The sequence below is a fragment of the Lontra canadensis genome, unplaced genomic scaffold (genome assembly GCF_010015895.1).
Source record: "Lontra canadensis isolate GAN:19392208 unplaced genomic scaffold, GSC_riverotter_1.0 scaffold16, whole genome shotgun sequence".
Lineage (NCBI taxonomy): Eukaryota > Metazoa > Chordata > Mammalia > Carnivora > Mustelidae > Lontra > Lontra canadensis.
In genome coordinates, this window is record NW_022631010.1 from 1674296 (window position 1) to 1693003 (window position 18708).

The 18708-nt window shown below is 43.4% G+C and overlaps 2 protein-coding genes across 4 annotated transcripts in view; one reads left to right on the forward strand and one right to left on the reverse strand.

The window, feature by feature from the left end:
- The window catches only part of RALY (RALY heterogeneous nuclear ribonucleoprotein), an 80793-nt gene that overhangs the window by 22676 nt on the left and 39409 nt on the right, over positions 1 to 18708 (reverse strand). The window lies entirely within an intron of this gene.
- Positions 9448 to 10072, forward strand: LOC116868500 (high mobility group protein B3-like). Its single transcript, XM_032858866.1, has one exon. The coding sequence runs from the start codon at positions 9458 to 9460 to the stop codon at positions 10070 to 10072; it is 615 nt and encodes a 204-aa protein (XP_032714757.1). The 5' UTR covers positions 9448 to 9457.

Here is an 18708-nt window from a genome sequence, read left to right on the forward strand (position 1 = left end):
CTCTCTTCTCTCACCAAGCACCATAAAACTTTTGGGGTACTTTTCACATCACCTAGCATATTATTAGATACATGGCAGGAACTCCAATAATGCTCATGGATCGATTAAGTAGAGGTATCTCATGCAATAATAAACACAACTCATAGTGCCCTTGCTGCCCTGGCACAGCCCCTGCCAGCCTCAGCAGATGCTCGGTCACTGCCTCTCTTGGCAGATGTCCTGCCTCAGAAAGCTACCTCCCGCTTCTTGCTCATTCTGCCAAACAAAAAAAAATATGCCCGGGTATAAGAAGCTATAAAGTCTGTGATAACTAAGAAGCACACAGGGTGGCTGGGGGGAGGCCTGAGGAACATAAATCCTTCCCCACTGTACATTCCTCAAGCCAAGGACTCCCTCAGCTCTGCTGGCAGTTTTGGAACACCATCTCCCCCCTCGCCCCACTCCCCGCTCACCATAAAAAATAAAATAGGTTTTTCCAATTGAGCATGTTAAAAGTCTCCTTTGAGCAGCTGCTGACCTTTCTCTAAGGTATTACCTACTTTCTACATTAATAACAGCTGCTTTAATGAAGACAAGGATATTAATAGGATGATTATTTCAACAATTAATGTAATAGTCATTCTTACCCTGCTAGTTGTGGTATGAGCCATGAGCAGTGGGATCTGATGTGCTGGCTAACATCCATCTTACAAAACTGTATTAAAATGGTCTGTTTCTGTGTTATCTCCTCTCCTACACTGACTGGGAATTACTGATGGCAAGGACCACATTCTTTCATTTCTGCATCCCCTCTGCCTTTCAGGATAGGCCCTAGCCCAGAGTGGGAGCTCAGGGAGTATCTGCTGAAGTGAACTTCATGTACCACTGCCCCTGCCACCCCCATCGTCCATGCCTCTTAAAGAAGCAGGCAGTATAGAGAACACAGCCAAGAGAGTCCGGAGAAAGAGAAAGGTGGCCTTTCTGTAAGGGCCTAATCCACCCGAGCCTTTAGAAAAGTCTGTTATATAATGTAATAAATAAATTATCATTATGATATATTAACTGATTATGTAACAGATGCACTGCTAAGTATTTAACTTCTCATTTGTACAAGTCTTTGAGGTAAGAATTATAGGAAGGTCACAAGAACCCTTTCTGAGGCCCTTCAGAAGAATGACTTTGTGGAGTTAAGACAACCTGGGCTCACATCCTAGCTTTGCCATATGATCCTGGATAAATGACTTAACCTCTCTGGGTCTTAATTTTTTCATTTATAAATGGAAATAATATTACAGTATCTTCCCCAAAAGGTTGTTGTGAGAATTCAATGAGATCATGCATCATCGAGTTCAGCATTCAGGAATTTCCTAAATTAAAGTACTATTGGCCCCACTGTTCCAAATATCATACTCTTCTTGGTGAGTAAGGTTAAGAAAGAGATTGCTTCATCAGTAAAGCAGGACCAGAGCCAATTTCTGATTTGGTGACAAAGGCTAGGGCAAGGAGGAGTTCTCTGAGCACAAATCCACTGATGTGATGCCCCTGATGAAAACTCCTCAGAAAAGCCTTTGTTTCCCATCCCCCAAGCAGATCCAGTCATTTCCTCCTCTGGAACCCAATATCCTCTACAGATCTCTGCTGCAGCAACATTTGCTGCACTTTTGTATTCACACACCTGTCTCTCTCCAGGAGACTCTGAATTCCCTGAAGACAGAGACTCTTCCATTAATCTTTGCAATCCGAGCCTCTGGCACTGCCCTGGCAGCCAGTAGATGCTCAGTGAATTTCTGCTAATAAAGAGGTAAAAGAATCCTAGGTGAATGCTGTTTCAGTAAATGGTTTCCCAGTGCTCCCAACAGGGCAAAAGTAAACTGTACAGGGCGCCTGAGTGGTTCAGCTGATGAAGCAGCTGTCTTTGCCTCAGACCATAATCCCAGAGTCCTGGGATTGAGTCTCACATCTCACCTCTGGCTCTCTCCGACTCTCATGAATAAATAAGTAAAATCTTAAAAATTAAAAAATAAAAGTAAACTGTACAGCTGGTGTTCACGAGATGAGCCCAAGTTCCTCACCCACCAGGAAGGCAGAAAAACGGATAAGACAGTGATGGGAGCGAAAACAAAGGAGAGACAGAGCAAGAAGCTGGGGACCACTGTGTTCAGCAGACTACAGGTAGCAGAGGCTCTAAAGAGAGGTTGACGGGCGCCTGGCTGGCTCCAACTCTTAATCTCAGGGTCATGAGTTTGAGCCCCACCATTAGGTGCAGATATTAATTTTAAAAAGGGGTGGGGGTTGGGAGGTTGAAGCTGCAGCCCAGAGCCTGCTGAATCTGGGCTTTCCATGGGAAAATTAGAAGTTCCTCATCAAGTGAAGAGTAGCAAAGGCTAGCAACCTCCATCCTTGTCACCAATGAACCCAGCCCTCCCTCTCTGAATTATCTGGCAACACTGAGTAAGCCCAACTACTGAGTCCTACCATGCTGGCTTGCTGGAAAGAACACTGATCAAAGAGTTTGAAGACGGGAAGTTCATTCCTGAGAATATACTAATTTTTCATCTAATAAATACTTCTTGAGTATCTACTATGTCAGACTTGCACTAGGGACCTATAATACAACCATGAATATATCACTAATTTGCTGTCAAACATTAGACAAGTCACTATCCCTTCTGAGTCTTGGCATACTTATACACAGGTAGAAGATAACCTCTGTCACAGAATTGTTTTGAGTATCAGATGTGGTCTGAAAAGTCTACTGCACAACTTTGCAAATGCAAAGGCGATGTTTTTAACTAGATCTTAACTACAAAGCTTAGCAAAATGCAAGGATAGTGCCCGCTAAATGTCAAGGACAACTCCCTCTGCCACGGTCTAGACAGAAACCCAGCAGCAGATTTCTACTGCTAAACTCTGTGGTGGAGATTGCGATGGAGGAACAGAAATTTGGCACATTCTCTTCAAACCCGTCTTGAAATCTTCCCCATAGTTACTGGTGTCAGTGGGCTCATCACTGAGAACTCAACTGTGAGCCTCTCAAATGAGCCCTTGGATGCAATGGAAACTTCTTAAAGAATAGACTTTAAGGGGCGCCTCGGTGGCTAAGTTGGTTAAGCGATTGCCTTCAGCTCAGGTCATTATTCTGGAGAGCCAGGATCAAGTCCTGCATCAGGCTCCCAGATCCACGGGGAGTCTGCTTCTCCCTGACCTTCTCCCCTCTCATGCTCTCACTCTCTCTCTTCCTCAAGTAAATAAATATTTTTTAAAAAAGAAAGAAAGGAAGAAAGGAAGGAAAGAAGGAAGGAAAGAACAGACTTTAAAACGTTTTGGATTTGGGGCACCTGGGTGGCTCAGTGGGTTAAAGCCTCTGCCCTCTGCCCAGGGTCCTAGGATCAAGCCCCATGTCGGGCTCTTTGCTCAGCGGGGAACCTGCTTCCTCCTCTCTCTGCCTGCCTACTTGTCATCTCTGTCAAATAAATAAAAATTAAAGATCCTTTAAAAATAAATAAATAAATAAAATAAAACGTTTTGGATTAGAGGAACCTTTCCAGACATTGAGCTAGTGATCCAACCCCTGGTCCTTCAACTGTTTGGAAACATTTGTTGGCTATTAAGCCTGTTGTTTCCTAATCTTTCTGTTTACTGGGATAAATACATCAAAACCGAAAGCTTTACGCTCTGACAAGACTCTGATTACTGGTCTGCAGAATCCTCCATAATTTTATGATTTGTTGGCCAGAAGAGGAAGAATGGTGGACTACAAATAGTAGTGTGGCCCAAAAGGGAGTCAGGCATCCTGAACTTGATTCCACTGTGGAGTGGCTCTGGAAACTTGGTTACAGACCTCAATTACCTCAGCCAGAAAACAGAGAAATTAGATCAGCTCAGTGATGCATGAACTCTTCATGGAAGAGCAGTGTTCCTCAAGATGTTAATGACAGTTCCTCACATAAGGGGCTCTGAGGTCAAATACAAATAGGAAAGCTGGTGTACTCCATCTCCCCCCAACACACTGCTCTGCCGAGTCCCATGCACGCTAGGGCTCTAAGAAGTCAGCAGGAAAGAAATGTGCTTTGCCTTTTTTGGTCTGACTTCTCCCAGCTTATTAACATCTCCTCTGAGAAAGACACACTAGGACAGACCTCTGGTATCTCTATCCACTCTAACCCACTACAGTTTGTATCAGAGGTACTTAGCCAGTATGCCCCAGCACCCCTGCTTCCCACTAATTCAGTTCTCTTTCTTAACCCAGTAAGGCACTTAAATGAAACCTTGGTTAATAGAAATGTATGGCATATAGCTCATTTTGATGTAAAGAGAGTACTAATTTTCAAAAACTCAGAATATAAGAACTTAAAACACTGAGATGGAAAACCTGCAGTTACCGAGCTTCTAATACTTGTTCTATACGCTCTTGGCATTTTCTCATTCATTACACCATTTAATCCTTAGATAACCATAAGACATAAATACTATTATCCTATTACAGAGAAGGAAACGGAGGACTGGAGAGGCTAAGTAACCTGCCTGGTTATGCAGCTAGCAAATGGTGAGCACCAGATTTCAAACCCAGCACTACTGGTCTCTCAAGTCTTCCTTCTGTTTAGTGACTATCAGTCACAAGCCTTCCCTGGTCTCAACTATCAAGTGGGAATGGTAATCCTTGCACTGCTTCCCTCACAGAGTTTCTCTAAGACTCAAAGGCAGTAACATGCATGAAAGAGCTCTGTAATGTATAAAGACATGAATGTGAGGGGCACTTGAAACACTGAATAAATGTTGGTATTTCCCTCCATGATTTGTAAGGTACCTGAGGTTATTATGCTTTCCATCATGGAAGTCAACCGCCCTAATCCCAGTCGCTCACGACCCCACAGTGCTCCTTAGAATTTTCCAGGTAAGATTTTGGATAATGAAATAATAATAATAATAAAATTTAAAAATAAAAAATAAATCAAGACTTCAGATAAATAGGAAACATGTTATTTCTCAGTAATGACTAATGATTTAGTGTTTGTCAAAGTCACATCAAGCAGCAAATCTGCTTAAGTAGTCAGTAGTAAAGGCAGCAGCATAGGTAGGAGCCTGGTAGGAGGCCAATGGACAGAGAATAGCTGTGGGACAAGACTCCTTAACCTCATTTTAGAACATTCTGGGGGAAAAATAGGTCCACAGGGTCATTTGGAACGGCAGGTCCTAGAAGCCTTTGTATGAAATATATCCAGGAGACCAGCAAGTATGTGTGTGTATGGGAGAGAGAGGTGGTGGGGTGAAGGGAGATGGGAGCTTCACTTTGGGCTGGGATAGAAAACTACCTTGGGCAGGGGCCTAGGGACACATGCAGCTGTATATGGATGTAGGGCTCTCAACTCATCCTCTAGCCCTGCCTGGGATCACACCCTCATGATCCACACTGCTATGGCCATCTGCTCCCTCCAGCTTCTGGTGGACTAAGGCCAAAACCAATAGCAAAGCATTCTTGGCACTGGGCCCGGGCTGGGGACAGAGAAATAAATAACAGAAGTCCCCGCTCTTAAGGAAAGCACTGGACCAAGATGTTTTGAGCCTAACCAGAGGCTCCCCTGTATAATGAAGTCTCTGACTCATGGGGTATATTCAAGAATTATATGAAATTAATGGGGCACCTGGGTGGCTCAGTTGTTAAGCATCTGCCTTCAATTCAGGTCATGATCCTGGGGTCCTGAGATCAAGCCCCACATCGGGCTCCCTGCTTGGTGGGAAGCCTGCTTCTCCCTCTCCCACTTCCCCTGTTTGTGTTCCCCACTCTTGCTGTCTCTGTCAAATAAGTAAATAAAAATCTTTTAAAAAATAAAATAAAATAAAAGAATTGTATGAAATGAATCAAAGGAGCCTACCTTCTATAATTTAAGAGTACCTGTTTGGTGGGCGCCTGGGTGGCTCAGTGGGTTAAGCCGCTGCCTTCGGCTCAGGTCATGATCTCAGGGTCCTGGGATCGAGTCCCGCATCGGGCTCTCTGCTCAGCAGGGAGCCTGCTTCCCTCTCTCTCTCTCTGCCTGCCTCTCTGTCTACTTGTGATCTCTCTCTGTCAAATCAATAAATAAAATCTTTAAAAAAAAAAAAAGAGTACCTATCTGGTGTCAGGAGCCCTGGATTCCAGTCCTTGTAAATAATTCAATAAACTCTTAACTTCTATGGCCTTCAGTTTACCCATCCGTACAGCAGGCTCTATCTACCCCCATAAGATGGTATGTGCAGCTAATTAGATAATGGTTGAGACACACTCTGTAACTGGCATGACACGGAACAGCAGAAACTGACACTGGGAAATAAGGTCTTAAAAATTCAGAGCCCAATCTGGGAAAGACCTGAAATAAGCTCCCTTTCTTTCTCCCCAACCAACTTAGTCTGCCTTTCTCACAGTGGAGATGTTCTTTGCATTTCTTGTGATGGAAGAGGGAAATGTGCTAAACAAACAGGGGATAGAAAGGTTGCCATCTTTCTACTTTCAAAAGTTTATTCAGATTTACTGTAATAATAATTATTAATATTCATAATTCATAATCCTAGCTTTTATTAAACAAAAGCTGTGAAACCATGAATAGGCCTTAATATCTGTTTTAGTTTCCTCATCTGTAAATCAGGGGGAAGTTTCCAAAGTGATGATTATAGTTAAGATTAATTAATTAATGGTGGAAAAGTATTTTGTAACCCACACACTGCCACACAAATGCCAGTTATTACAAAGTTGTCTTCCCATCAGCTCATGAGCCACACAGATGAGTGGTTATCACCGCCTGACAGGTGAGATAGTCAAAATACTGACAGTAACATTCAGCTCTACTCCAGCTTCCTGCAGCAGAGGAATAAATTCTTTTCATTTATTATAATATTATATTATTATAATAAATTCCTTTGATTATAGGAGTTGTTTATTAGTCTGTTTGCCTCATTAAACTGACGTATCTCTGAGACAGGACTACAACCATCTTATGCACTTTTATATTTCGATGGTCAGCATGGCACACCTAAAAGATGTTAAATGTTGCCTTAAAGATAACCAACAATGGTAGCAGAAACACGTCCAGAACCCAGGATGCCTAATCTAGGGTTCTTATAACCAAAGAGAAAGTGGCCTAAACCTCACAGATTTGACTCAACAACTCCTCTCGTCTTCAATTCTCCCATTCTAGCAAGACTCAACTTTCCATTCCTGGAGAATCTTTGGGCCTTTGTATGTGCTAGTCTCCCAGCTTTAAAATACTCTTCCTCTGCTTCTTTGCTAAGCTAATTCCCAGTCACCCCTCAGATTTGGAGGCCTTTCTAATCTAATACTGGGTCAGGTTTTCCTCCTGTGACTTTTGTTTATCACAGAATCCTGGCACACAAATGTGTCAAAAATATCTCCTCAAAGTAAATACCAGAATCAATCTAATACTGGCTCTAGAAATCCAAAGGTGATGCAAGGAAAGCTTACTGGCCTGGAGGTCAAGAAACCTAACCGACTCTTAATTCTAGCTCTACCACTACTGTGTTCAGTGATCTTGAGCAAGCCCCAGTCCTTCTTTGGATGATCCATAAGTAAGCTATTACTATCTATTAATCATCTCGAAAGGTCCTTTCAGCACCGACAGCATACCAGCCTTAGACTCATGCTAAATCCTAGGAAATTTGGAGGCCAACTGTGTGCTCCATAATATGGGAAGCCCAACATCCCCATTCCACAAGCAGACTTCACTGTCAGCAGCCTCCAACCCGTTGGTTTACTTAATTCCTCCTGATAAAGTGCCAAGAATAAATCGTAGGTAAGCAGCAGAGCATTTTAATGAGTCCAGAGCCTAATGAATCTTTTCCTTCCTGTGTCAATTAGAATTTCAAAGCTAGGATCCCCAAGGACCAATTTATTGGGAACAGAGAGAAGCCTTTTTGTTCATCAGCTGCCACCTGAGCTACCTGCCCTGATCCTCTGTCTGCTCTGTAACAATCCTGCTTACTCAGCTATACTGCCTGGGGAGTCAGAGACTAGCCTAAGAGGCTCCTTCTTGCCCAATATTTCTGGGGCCAGAACCTGAGGAAGGAAAGGAGGGATCCAGGGCATTTCTGGGGGGGCACGTGGGGATGGGGAGGTAGTCAGAGAATCAGAGCCACCCTGGACTTTAAAGCCACCGCCTGAAGACACTGGTCTTCACAAAGGTAATCGCAACAGATCAACTTGCCATTTGCTCAGTATAAGGTATTGTGGGACACCTTTCTACCTAAGTATTCTGAATCCTCACACCACCAAAACTGTATCATTAGCACTATTTTACAGACAGGGAAACTGAGGCTCTGAAGGTAAAGTAAGAATTAGACTAAAAAACACAATTAGCAATTGGCAGACAGGGATCTGAACTCTTATCTATGTGACTCCAGAGACTGGGCTCTTTCTATCAAACCACAGCAACCCTTTCCAGGGGGAAAAGTCAGGGGCTGATGTCATGAATGGCAGAAATGTCTGTGAGAAGCCACAGCCATGCTGGGATGCTTGCCACCAATACACTGTCTTTTGTCTAGGCACAAGCAAGGGTGGCTAGGCATTGCTGGTCCTCTCAGTCAATGAAACCGGCAATCCCCTTATCCTCAGAACATAATCCAAGCACAGTCACCACCACCAAGGCTCCTACTCTAGAAATCTTTTGATTTATTTGATTTGAGAGGAGTTGCCAATCCTTGATCTAATGGCTCCCAGTTCTCTGCCTCCCCATCTGGTCCTCTTCAAGTCATATAGGGCCAGCCCAGTTACTACTGCTCCATCATCAACACATTTTCCAAGATGAGCAGGTAAGCACATCAGGTTTCCAAATGGTTACAGGAGGAAATCTTAGAGCTCTCGTGAAAGAAACATTTAAGAGTGAGGTCAAGAGTCTTATCCAAGTTTACACCGATAGAAAACAGCAACACCATAACACAGGCATACTCTGAATCTTAACCTGACCATCTATCCATACACACAAAAAGAATACAAATAGAAAAAAATGAGATTAATGCTTTCTACATTTTTTTTTACTTTGAGAGAATTATAGATTCATGTACTATAATTATTTTTTTTAAAGTACTCAGGACAGTGCCTGGCACACGGAAAACCCCTGAGTGTTAGCTATTAGGTAACAGAAAAAAGGGAGAGCATACAGGATGCACCATAGAGGAAGAGTAAGTTTCTCTTTACAGAATCCTTGAGGGGTACACATATAATACCGTAAATAATCTTTCTAATGACTCCATTAAGCAGGTATTAACATCCCCATTTTATAGATAAGAAAATTGCTCTCAAGGGTCAAGTAACTTATCCAAGATTACTTTGTCCCAGTGTGTGCCAAGCTGGAATTCAAATCCATATATACCCAACTCCAAACGCTATGCTCTTTCCACATTGCTTCTCTGGAGATAAGACTAGGGCTGGACTTCAAAGACAAGCCTGGATAAAGACTGAAGGATAAGAGCAGGCTGCTTGAGACCAGTCAGGATGGCTAAAGGTGATCCCAAGAAACCAAAGGGCAAGATGTCTGCTTATGCCTTCTTTGTGCAGACATGCAGAGAAGAACACAAGAAGAAAAACCCAGAAGTCCCTGTCAATTTTGCAGAATTTTCCAAGAAGTGCTCTGAGAGGTGGAAGACTATGTCTGGGAAGGAGAAATCTAAATTCGATGAAATGGCAAAGGCAGACAAAGTGCACTACGACCGGGAGATGAAGGATTATGGACCAGCTAAGGGAGGCAAGAAGAAGAAGGACCCTAATGCCCCCAAAAGGCCACCGTCTGGATTCTTCCTGTTCTGTTCCGAATTCCGCCCCAAGATCAAATCCACAAACCCTGGTATCTCCATTGGAGACGTGGCAAAGAAGCTGGGCGAGATGTGGAATAACTTAAGTGACGCTGAGAAGCAACCTTACAACAATAAGGCAGCGAAGCTGAAGGAGAAGTACGAGAAGGATGTCGCCGACTATAAGTCTAAAGGAAAGTTTGATGGCGCGAAGGGTCCCGCCAAAGTTGCCCGGAAAAAGGTGGAAGAGGAAGATGAAGAAGATGAGGAGGAGGAAAAGGAGGAGGAGGAGGAGGAGGAGGAGGAGGAGGATGAATAAAAGAAACTGTTGATTTGTCAAAAAAAAAAAAAAAAAAAAAAAAAAAAGAGCAGGCTGCTTGCTTATTCAAGCGTGGGGATATCATGAACATGGGTGCAGAATTTAGCAACATGCTGTCTTTGCAAAGCACGGTAGTTCAAAGACACTGGCCAGAATAGTAAATTCACATGACAAAGACCAAATAAAAAAGCTAAGGTAAGGGCACACAGCAGAGAGCCATTAAATGCTAGCTGCTCTTGCCAACTACATGGGTCACAACCTAATTCCCTTTTGTTCGACACTAAGAAAGGGAGGCAGCATGCAGAAAATAAAAAGCCAGGGACTGAGTGGCAAAGGAAATCAAGCTCTGCCACTAACCAGATAGGTGGCCTTAGGCAAATCACCTGTCTTCTCTGGGTTTTTAATATTAGGCGGTTGAAATAAAAAAGGGGGGCACCAGGGTGTCTCAGTTGTTAAGCCTCTGCCTTCGGCTCAGGTCATGATCTCAGGGTCCTGGGATCAAGCCCCGCATCAGGCTCTGCTTTCCCCTCTGCCTGCCTCTCTGCCTACTTGTGATCTCTGTCAAACAAACAAACAAATAAATATCTTTTTAAAAGTGTCCAAGGACCTCCCTAGCTTTGATTTCCAGGAATCATGCTATTAACATGCTATTACCATGTCACGTGTGCAAAGGTGGGCCTGGGAAATGCTTATTATGTGATAAAGAAAAGTAGCCTGAAATGAAACACCACAATGGTGTGACAGGAACCCCAGGCATAAGAGGAGAGAAAGAGAGCTGAGTGAGGGAAGGGAGAAGGAAGGGATTACATGAGATCCAAATTAATCTTGGGTCAAAACCAGAAGATAGCAGGGAGGCAAAGGCAGGAAAGCTGAACCAGGACGGGAGCAATCCTGGCCTTGCTGATAACTTGCTGTATGGCCTTGGCTATTGATTAGTCAGCCTCATTTTCTCACTGGACAAATGCACCTCAGGGCCCTGTATGTTCTGGCCTCAGGTGTTCCCTCTCCAACCTGATGATCTGCTTCTCTCCCCTTCAGGGTGCTGCTCCAGCCATACTGTGTGCCTTCTAGTTTTTCTACAAACATGCTCTTACCCTGGGGACTTTTCACTTGCTCTTCTATCAGCTAAAAATGATCTTCCTCAAAAAAGGATTCCTGGCCATTTTCTAACCTTTTACTCCTGCTTATCTTTCTTCATAACACATACAAAATGTGAGACTAACTAATGATTTACTCATTTTCTGTCTCCCCCACTACGACAAGTTCCATGAAGACAATCTGTTTTGTTCACTACTGTATCCCATCTCCAAGAGTATAATCAGGCATCTGATGAATAGAGAACTGATTGGATGGATGAACCACTGGTCCTGAAAGTCCAATTCTGGCATGCAATGATTAACATATGGGCCTGTGAACTGGAGAACATCTCAGAAGTTCAAACCCAAGTAAGATTATGTCTAATCTGTCCTTCTGGGTCCATTTTTTAATGTTCACTTTGCCTCAGTGGATCTTCACAAATTATCTCCAAATGTAATACACACACCCTAACACACAGCTACACACATGCACAAATAGACAAATGCATATCACCTAATTCAAAGATAATTATCACATGCTATGTATGAAACAACACACACACACATACACACACACACACACACACACACACACACACACACACACACATTTCCTTAACTGGAATGTCAGACTTCACACAGTTTAGCCAATTTACTGTTAACTTTAACCCTAACCACACTCCATTCCTGAAATCCTCTAATCTGGCTACACTGGACCATTTACCCTTCTCTTACCCTTCTCTGAGATATACATGTAAGTTTCTGTGTCTTTGTCCTCAATGTCTCATTGCTTAGAAGCTGCAGATGCCTGTTCACAATTACCAATACTTCTTTCACAACTGTCAAAGACCTCATCTTTGAAGTCCTGTGAAACCCCCATTGATCTCTCAGGCAGTTAGTGTCCTCCCTCTCCATCTTCCCAAAGCACTGCACAGTAAGAGTTCTACAAGTATATGCTTCCATTACAGTGATCGTCACTACAGTCTATTTACCTTACCTGCCTGTCCTCTTTAATCAATTATGGGCTCCAAAGACCCTGACCATGCATCTGCCTTCTCCTGAGGACCTGTATGCCTGTGTCCGCCACAAATGTTTATCAAACTGGGTGTTTACATGGCACCACAACTAAGAACACTTTCAAACTTTCTTCGGTAGACTCTAGCAGGCTTCCTTCACACTGTCCAAAAGCTGGTTTCCTTAAGATTTCTACTTACTAGTATGAACTCCTTTGGAACAAAGAGCCTGAGGAAGAGGGGGATAGAGAGGCGGCTGGAAAGAAAGAAAGAGTCTTTGCAGAGCTTTGAATGACATTCTAAGGAGATTGGATTTATTCTACTAGAGGTTTTAGGAGCAGAAGTGATAGGAATAAGAAATGTATTTTGAAACCTATGGAGAGGGAAAAGAATTTAGACTTCAGAGGCAAAGACTGGAGGTGGGGAGAGGAGTTAATTGACAATTAAAATAGTCCCAGTGAGAGAGGATTAAGATTTGGCCCTTAGTTGGTAACAATGAGAAGATGGGCAACATGTTCAGAGACAAAACCACATAATGAAAGCAGTTACTTACTTTACCCTAATAGAACTCGGTGCTCAAAACTTCCTCCAGATGGAAATGTAATTATCTTTGCATCCAAGATGGCCCTGAGGGAAACCAGAAGCAAGGTTAAGAGCCTCCTTGACCAGAGGAAGAAGCAAATCTAGGAACAGCAAAGGCCAAGCTCCAAGCCAGTGAGTAGAATTTTAGGAGAGAGTTCAAGATCTTGCTGATGGCTGCTACCAGAAGCTTCAGCAAGGAAGTAGGGTCTGTGCCCTGAGCAGAAAGGTGCCTTCCTGGGTTGGGACAGCTCTAACTAGCTTTAATACAAGAGGTTCTGGTAATTTTCAGTGGTGGTAGGTTAAGGAAAATTATCCAAAACTTAGAAACAAGGCAAAAAGATGACTGTGTGACCTTTTAAAGTCTTGTCAGAACATTTTTTATTTTTATTTTTTAAAGATTTTATTTATTTATTCGACAGAGATTACAAGTAGGTGGAGAGGCCGGCAGAGAGACAGAGGAGGAAGCAGGCTCCCTGCTGAGCAGAGAGCCCGATGCAGGGCTCCATCCCAGGACCTGAGATCATGACCTGGGCCAAAGACAGAGGCTTAACCCGCTGAGCCACCCAGGCGCCCCAGTACATTTTTTAATATACATCTCAGAGTCATCTAATGCTCATCTGATACTTTTGGAGAATGGAATTTTGTTTGACTTAACATTCAACAAATGGTTAGAGCCCAAATGTTTTGAAACTGCAAAGTTAGAGGTAAACATGTACAAAACAGAGAAGGTGCACATCTAAGCAGAGAAGATAACGCCAAACTTTACATTTTCATTAGGACATTAATCAATTTTGAATCTAATTTAGCAATCTAATTTCAGCAATCCTTTTATCCACTAACACGAAATCCCATTTCTCAGCTATTCTCCTTCTAGTTTCCATACTCATGAGTTAAACAAAACTTGACACAAGCTCACCATATGTATGAAAATTATACCCTGACAAAGTACAAACACACATAGGTCTGCCTATCTCAAAAGAACGAGATACAAGGAGACACAAGAAGCCTGACATCCAGGTACGGAATGTTAGTCAAGTGGAACAGGTGGTCACTTATGAAACAACATAAAGCTCAGAAGAAAGGACACCAAGCTGAGAGTCAGGAGACCTGCTAATTCACTGTGTGACCCTGGGCATATTACTTACTGACCCTTGCTGGGCCTCAATTTCGTAATTATAAAGGGTTTCTCTGTAAACCTGATGTCTGCTAAGGACTCTTCTCACTCTGACATCTTAAAAGTCCATCATTTTATGGCAAATGATCCTGGGGAAAATGCAGAGCCAAAAATATATCCTCTTACCCTATTCCTAAAAAATATATCATTAGAAGGGAGTCTCATTAAGAAGCCCTAGCAGTTGAGTAGCAACAGGTGAGGAAGGGCACAAATAGCAAAGGGCTGAGAAAAGGGCAGAGACTTAGGGTCTGCACCTTTAGCAATTGAAGACTGGGTGGGACCCAAGGCCAGGGATGCAGTCAGGAAGGGCTCAGACTCACTGACCTTATCAAGACTAAGGATTTGGATTCTAGCTACTGGCTCTGTGACATAAAGGCAGGTGCCTTCAGTTTCCTCACAGTAAGATCTCTACAAATCAAGTGCTTTGCAACTGAAAAGCCAGTAGAGACTGGAGGACTTATTAGAACAATCTTATTCCTAAATCTCTCTTGTGTATGTCTCTTCTCCTGCCAGGTCCCCTGAAGGAGGCCTATCAAACTTGAGATGTATAGACCCTCTTTCTTCCTTCCCTGCATGTCCAAGCTGCTGTTACAAATGCTTGAAATATTGCCCTCATTCAATTCTGAAAATGACAAGTACATCTTTATGAGGGATTTAGTGTCCCACGTTGAAGATAGAAACTTGGTCTCTTGCTTAGTGCTTGGATCTCTGGGCCACGCACCTGGGTCCTGGACGCAGGCAAAGAAAACTCATGGGAAAATGGCACTGAAGGCATGGAAGATATTCCCATTATGCTAAAGCTACTCCTGAATAGTCTGGATAGTCCTGAATAGTCTACCCTCGGGGAGGGCTGACACTAGAGAGGCAGTATGGTACTCAGGGAAAAGCTTACAGTGGGATCTATGGGGTTAGGAGGACCTGAGTTCAAACCCAGCTCTTTCACAGACTAGGTATGTGACCTCGAGCAAATTCATGTACTTCCCTGAGCCTCAGCCTTTCCCTCTGGAGCTATTAGTAACTTAAGAATTACAAAGACTAAGGGAGATAATCACAGTATCTGGCACATAGTAGACACCTCAATAAATGTTACATCCATCAGGAGGGAAAGGGCAAATAGCAAGACAACTGAATGTGATTCAAATGACAAGTAGGGAGGACTTGGGGACAAACCCCACTAAGCAGCAGATCAGAGCTGGAAGTTCCGAATGGGAATGGGCTGATTTGGAGAGTCTCATGTGCTATTCTAAGAGCATCTGGATCCTGTACCAGCCAAAGCAAATCAAAGAGAAGTGCTTATGGAGCGCTGGTTTCTAAAACAAGTTCGGGCTGTGTTATTGACACAAGCCACAGGGGAGCTGAGAAGGCTGCTGGGGAATATGTTTAAGAAAGCTGACATGCTTTTGGTTCTAATCTCTGCTACAACATACACACAAGTACAAGTGACCCTGGCTCTAGAAAAAACTCTGGACGGAGACACAAGAGACCTAGGTTCTGGTCTCAGCTCAACCCAGAGCAGGTGACTTTCTCTCTCTCTCCTTTGTTTTTTCTTTCCTCCTCCAAATAATGGTAATTCTCTTGTGCCTCATACTCTATTGTCATCATTTTCAGAAGATGATACCATGGCTTGTGAGATTAAGCTAGTACTGATTGGAATTTGAATTCAAAGTCTGCTGTCAAAGCCTGTAGTCTTTCTACTCTGCTGCATTACCTCCCAATGTTAAATGAGGGGTTGGACCAGGTGGACCAAGGCATTCCTCAGCTTGAAAATTTATGATTCTTAGTGGCCTGAAATCATGGTTTCAAGAGCCTTCTAAACACTCTAGGGCTAGACAAAGCTTGGCTTGTAAAGCCTTTGCATATAAATGAAATCAACACCAAGGAGAGCCAGAAGTAAACAATGAAGTTTTCGAGAGCCCTAAAGAAGCCCTTGGAGAATACATCACCTAATTCGTTTTATAGATGGGGATAAGAAGGCTGCAGAAAGAAAAATAATTTGACTGGGAACACCAACAGACAGTTAGGTAATAGAGCACAAACTGGGTCCTATGCTTAACAGTCTGTGTCATACTAGGTATGTACTTGGCCTCCAACCTGGGCCGTTCTGATTTGCTCTGGTATTTCTTTTCCGTGTGCTGGGCAACAAGCAGGTCACTGCCCCTGAAGCAGACTCCCAGATACTTCCAATACCTGCTCAATGCAGATAATGGCTCTTTCTCTGTAACTGTCCTCACTGTAGCCTTGAGGATGACTGAACAGAGGCTTCTTTGACACCCCCCCCCCAACTCTCTGTTTCATCTGGACTCTTTGATGCCTCTGAACCACAGGTCCATGTGCCTTTAGAGGCACAGAACTAGAAGGGACATCAGCAATTAAAAGGTCAACTTTCAATCTTTCTTTCTTTTTAGAGCAGAAGAAACTGAGGCCCAGAAAGAGAAAATGCTTTCCCAAGACGGAGTTAGTGAACAGGGTTAAGAGCCTGGGCCAGGATATTCACCTTCTATGGTAATCGGACCCTGAACACAGGGTATCAGAATTTTAGTCACGAACGACTTAACATCACTCCGGGCCAGGCATGTTTTTCGTATTTCCTAATAGCATCCCAATAACCATAAGGCAATTTTGTTCCCCATTCTGCAGATGAGGAAACTACAGTTCAGGGGTACACAGGAAAGGTGTATACTGTAGGTAACTTTTGTCTTCTGCCCTATGCATTTAGTGCATAATCTGACATATTCTCCTAATTGGGAAGATGGGGGAGGGGGAGGCAATGGGGGAAGGGAAGCAGTGGAGATTCAGACAATACAAAAGGACAAATAATTCAAAAGAAGCAATTTCTGCTTTGGTGTTAACATGGGTCTTCAGTAGGATAGTTTTATTATTTTTCTTTATCTGCCCCATTAAATCATAAATCCCCTCAATTCATGCCCTACTCATCTCAGGGTTCTAACACCACGGCTGGTGATAGACCTTGGATTCCTGATCTATTGTTTCCCAGTTTCACAGTTTGGATTGTTGATCTCTTGTCCTTATTCTTAGGCTCAGGACCCTGCTTCTCTGCCACATCCTTAGAACTGCCCTGTAGCTGATCGGATTGACCTATAGGATCTGTCAGTCCCTCTTCTGCCTGGCTGCTGCTCCAGTGGGACAGAAAGATCTTCTTTAGTTTTAATGAAAACTGGGGAAGGAAGAAGGGAAACACAGGGCCCAATATAGCTCAGAGCCCTTTACATAGTATTCCTTCCCCACAAGTGAGCTGGACCTTATTGCTTTACTGTGACAGAAACCTTCAAGAAAGCCGGCTGTTTCTGGAACCAGAGTAATAGAATATGGGCAAAATTCCTGGGTGGGGAAAGAACAGGGACAGCTGCTTCTTACACGAGTTGTTCTGGTGGCCTCCCTCAGATTTTCTCCACAGAATTCTCTAGCTGCCATCTGATTATTACACTGGCAGACAAGGAACCTCCTGCCTTACTAAGCTACAAAGACCATTTTAGTCAGACATTCATCCCACAACTTGAAGGATAATAATGCACTGCTTTTACCTCTGGACCTTCTCAGACTCTGTTCCTGGTCCCTATCACCAGAATTACTAACATGAACAGTCCCTTACATTTGTACAGTATCTAGCAGTTTTATATAGCTCTTAGTTGACATATGCCCGACACAGTTCAATGGTAGAAACTGTTACTTGTTGTTTGTAGATGAGGAACTAAAGATCACAAATAAGTAACCAACAAGCCCAGGTGTTGTTCAGAGCAACACCTCAATGTTACCTAAGGGATCTGCATTTAAGCCTTATTTAATAGAATTAAATTTCTGCTTAGAATCTCAGTCATTAACTGGAAATAGAGGTATTCTGCAAGGTCTCAAAAGCCATCCTGAAGCTTCTGAAGTCTGTGAGGTATGCAACTATCTTGGCCAGCTCTGTGCATCATGCAAAATCTCCTCAGAAGCCTGGGGGAGCTCTGGCTTTCCATGCCTCACCTGCCCTCCTACTGCACCACCCTCATCTCCTACATGAAGTTCAGGCCTGACCCAAATCCTGACTTGGGACAGGCAGGGCTGAGGCTGCCTAGCACTATGGGCCCAGCACTATGGGTCTAGCTCTAGCCCCTTTCCTCCCAGTGGGTAACATAAAATGCAGACAAGCTTCCCACCCTACTGTTTCTGAGTCAGGCCCTCTTGGAAGCTCCACATACTGAAAACCACTCGTTTGGGCTGCAAAGCACCTTAAAACACACACACATACACATACACACACACACACACCCCTAAGTCTTAAGAAACTAGAAAAAGAAAAGCAAACCAGCCACCAAGAAAGTCGAAGTTAGGAAATAATCAAGATTATAGAAAGAAATTAGGGAACAGAAAAACAATGCAACCAAAAGTTGGTTCTTTGGGAAAAGATAACAAAACTGGCAAACATTTAGCAAGACTGACCAAGAAAAACAGACAAGATACAAACTGCCAAAACTAGGAACTAAAATTAAAAATAGAGTGGCTCAGTGGGTTAAATAAGCCTCTGCCTTCGGCTCAGGTCACGATCCCAGGATCTTGGGATCGAGTCCCACATCAGGCTCCCTGCTCAAAGACAGCCTGCTTTTCCCTCTCCCTGCCGCTCTGCCTACTTGTGCTCCCTATCTCCCTGTCAAATAAATAAAAAAAATCTTTAAAAAAAAAAAAAAAAGAAGAAGACTGTATTTACTCATTTCAAGACAGAAAGAACACAAGCAGGGGGTTAGGAAGAGGGAGAGGGGAGAAGCAGACTCCCTGCCAGGAGCTGGATGTGGG

Excerpts from the sequence above, each read along its gene's own strand:
- LOC116868500 (XM_032858866.1), top strand. The coding sequence starts at position 9,458 with ATGGCTAAAGGTGATCCCAAGAAACCAAAGGGCAAGATGTCTGCTTAT.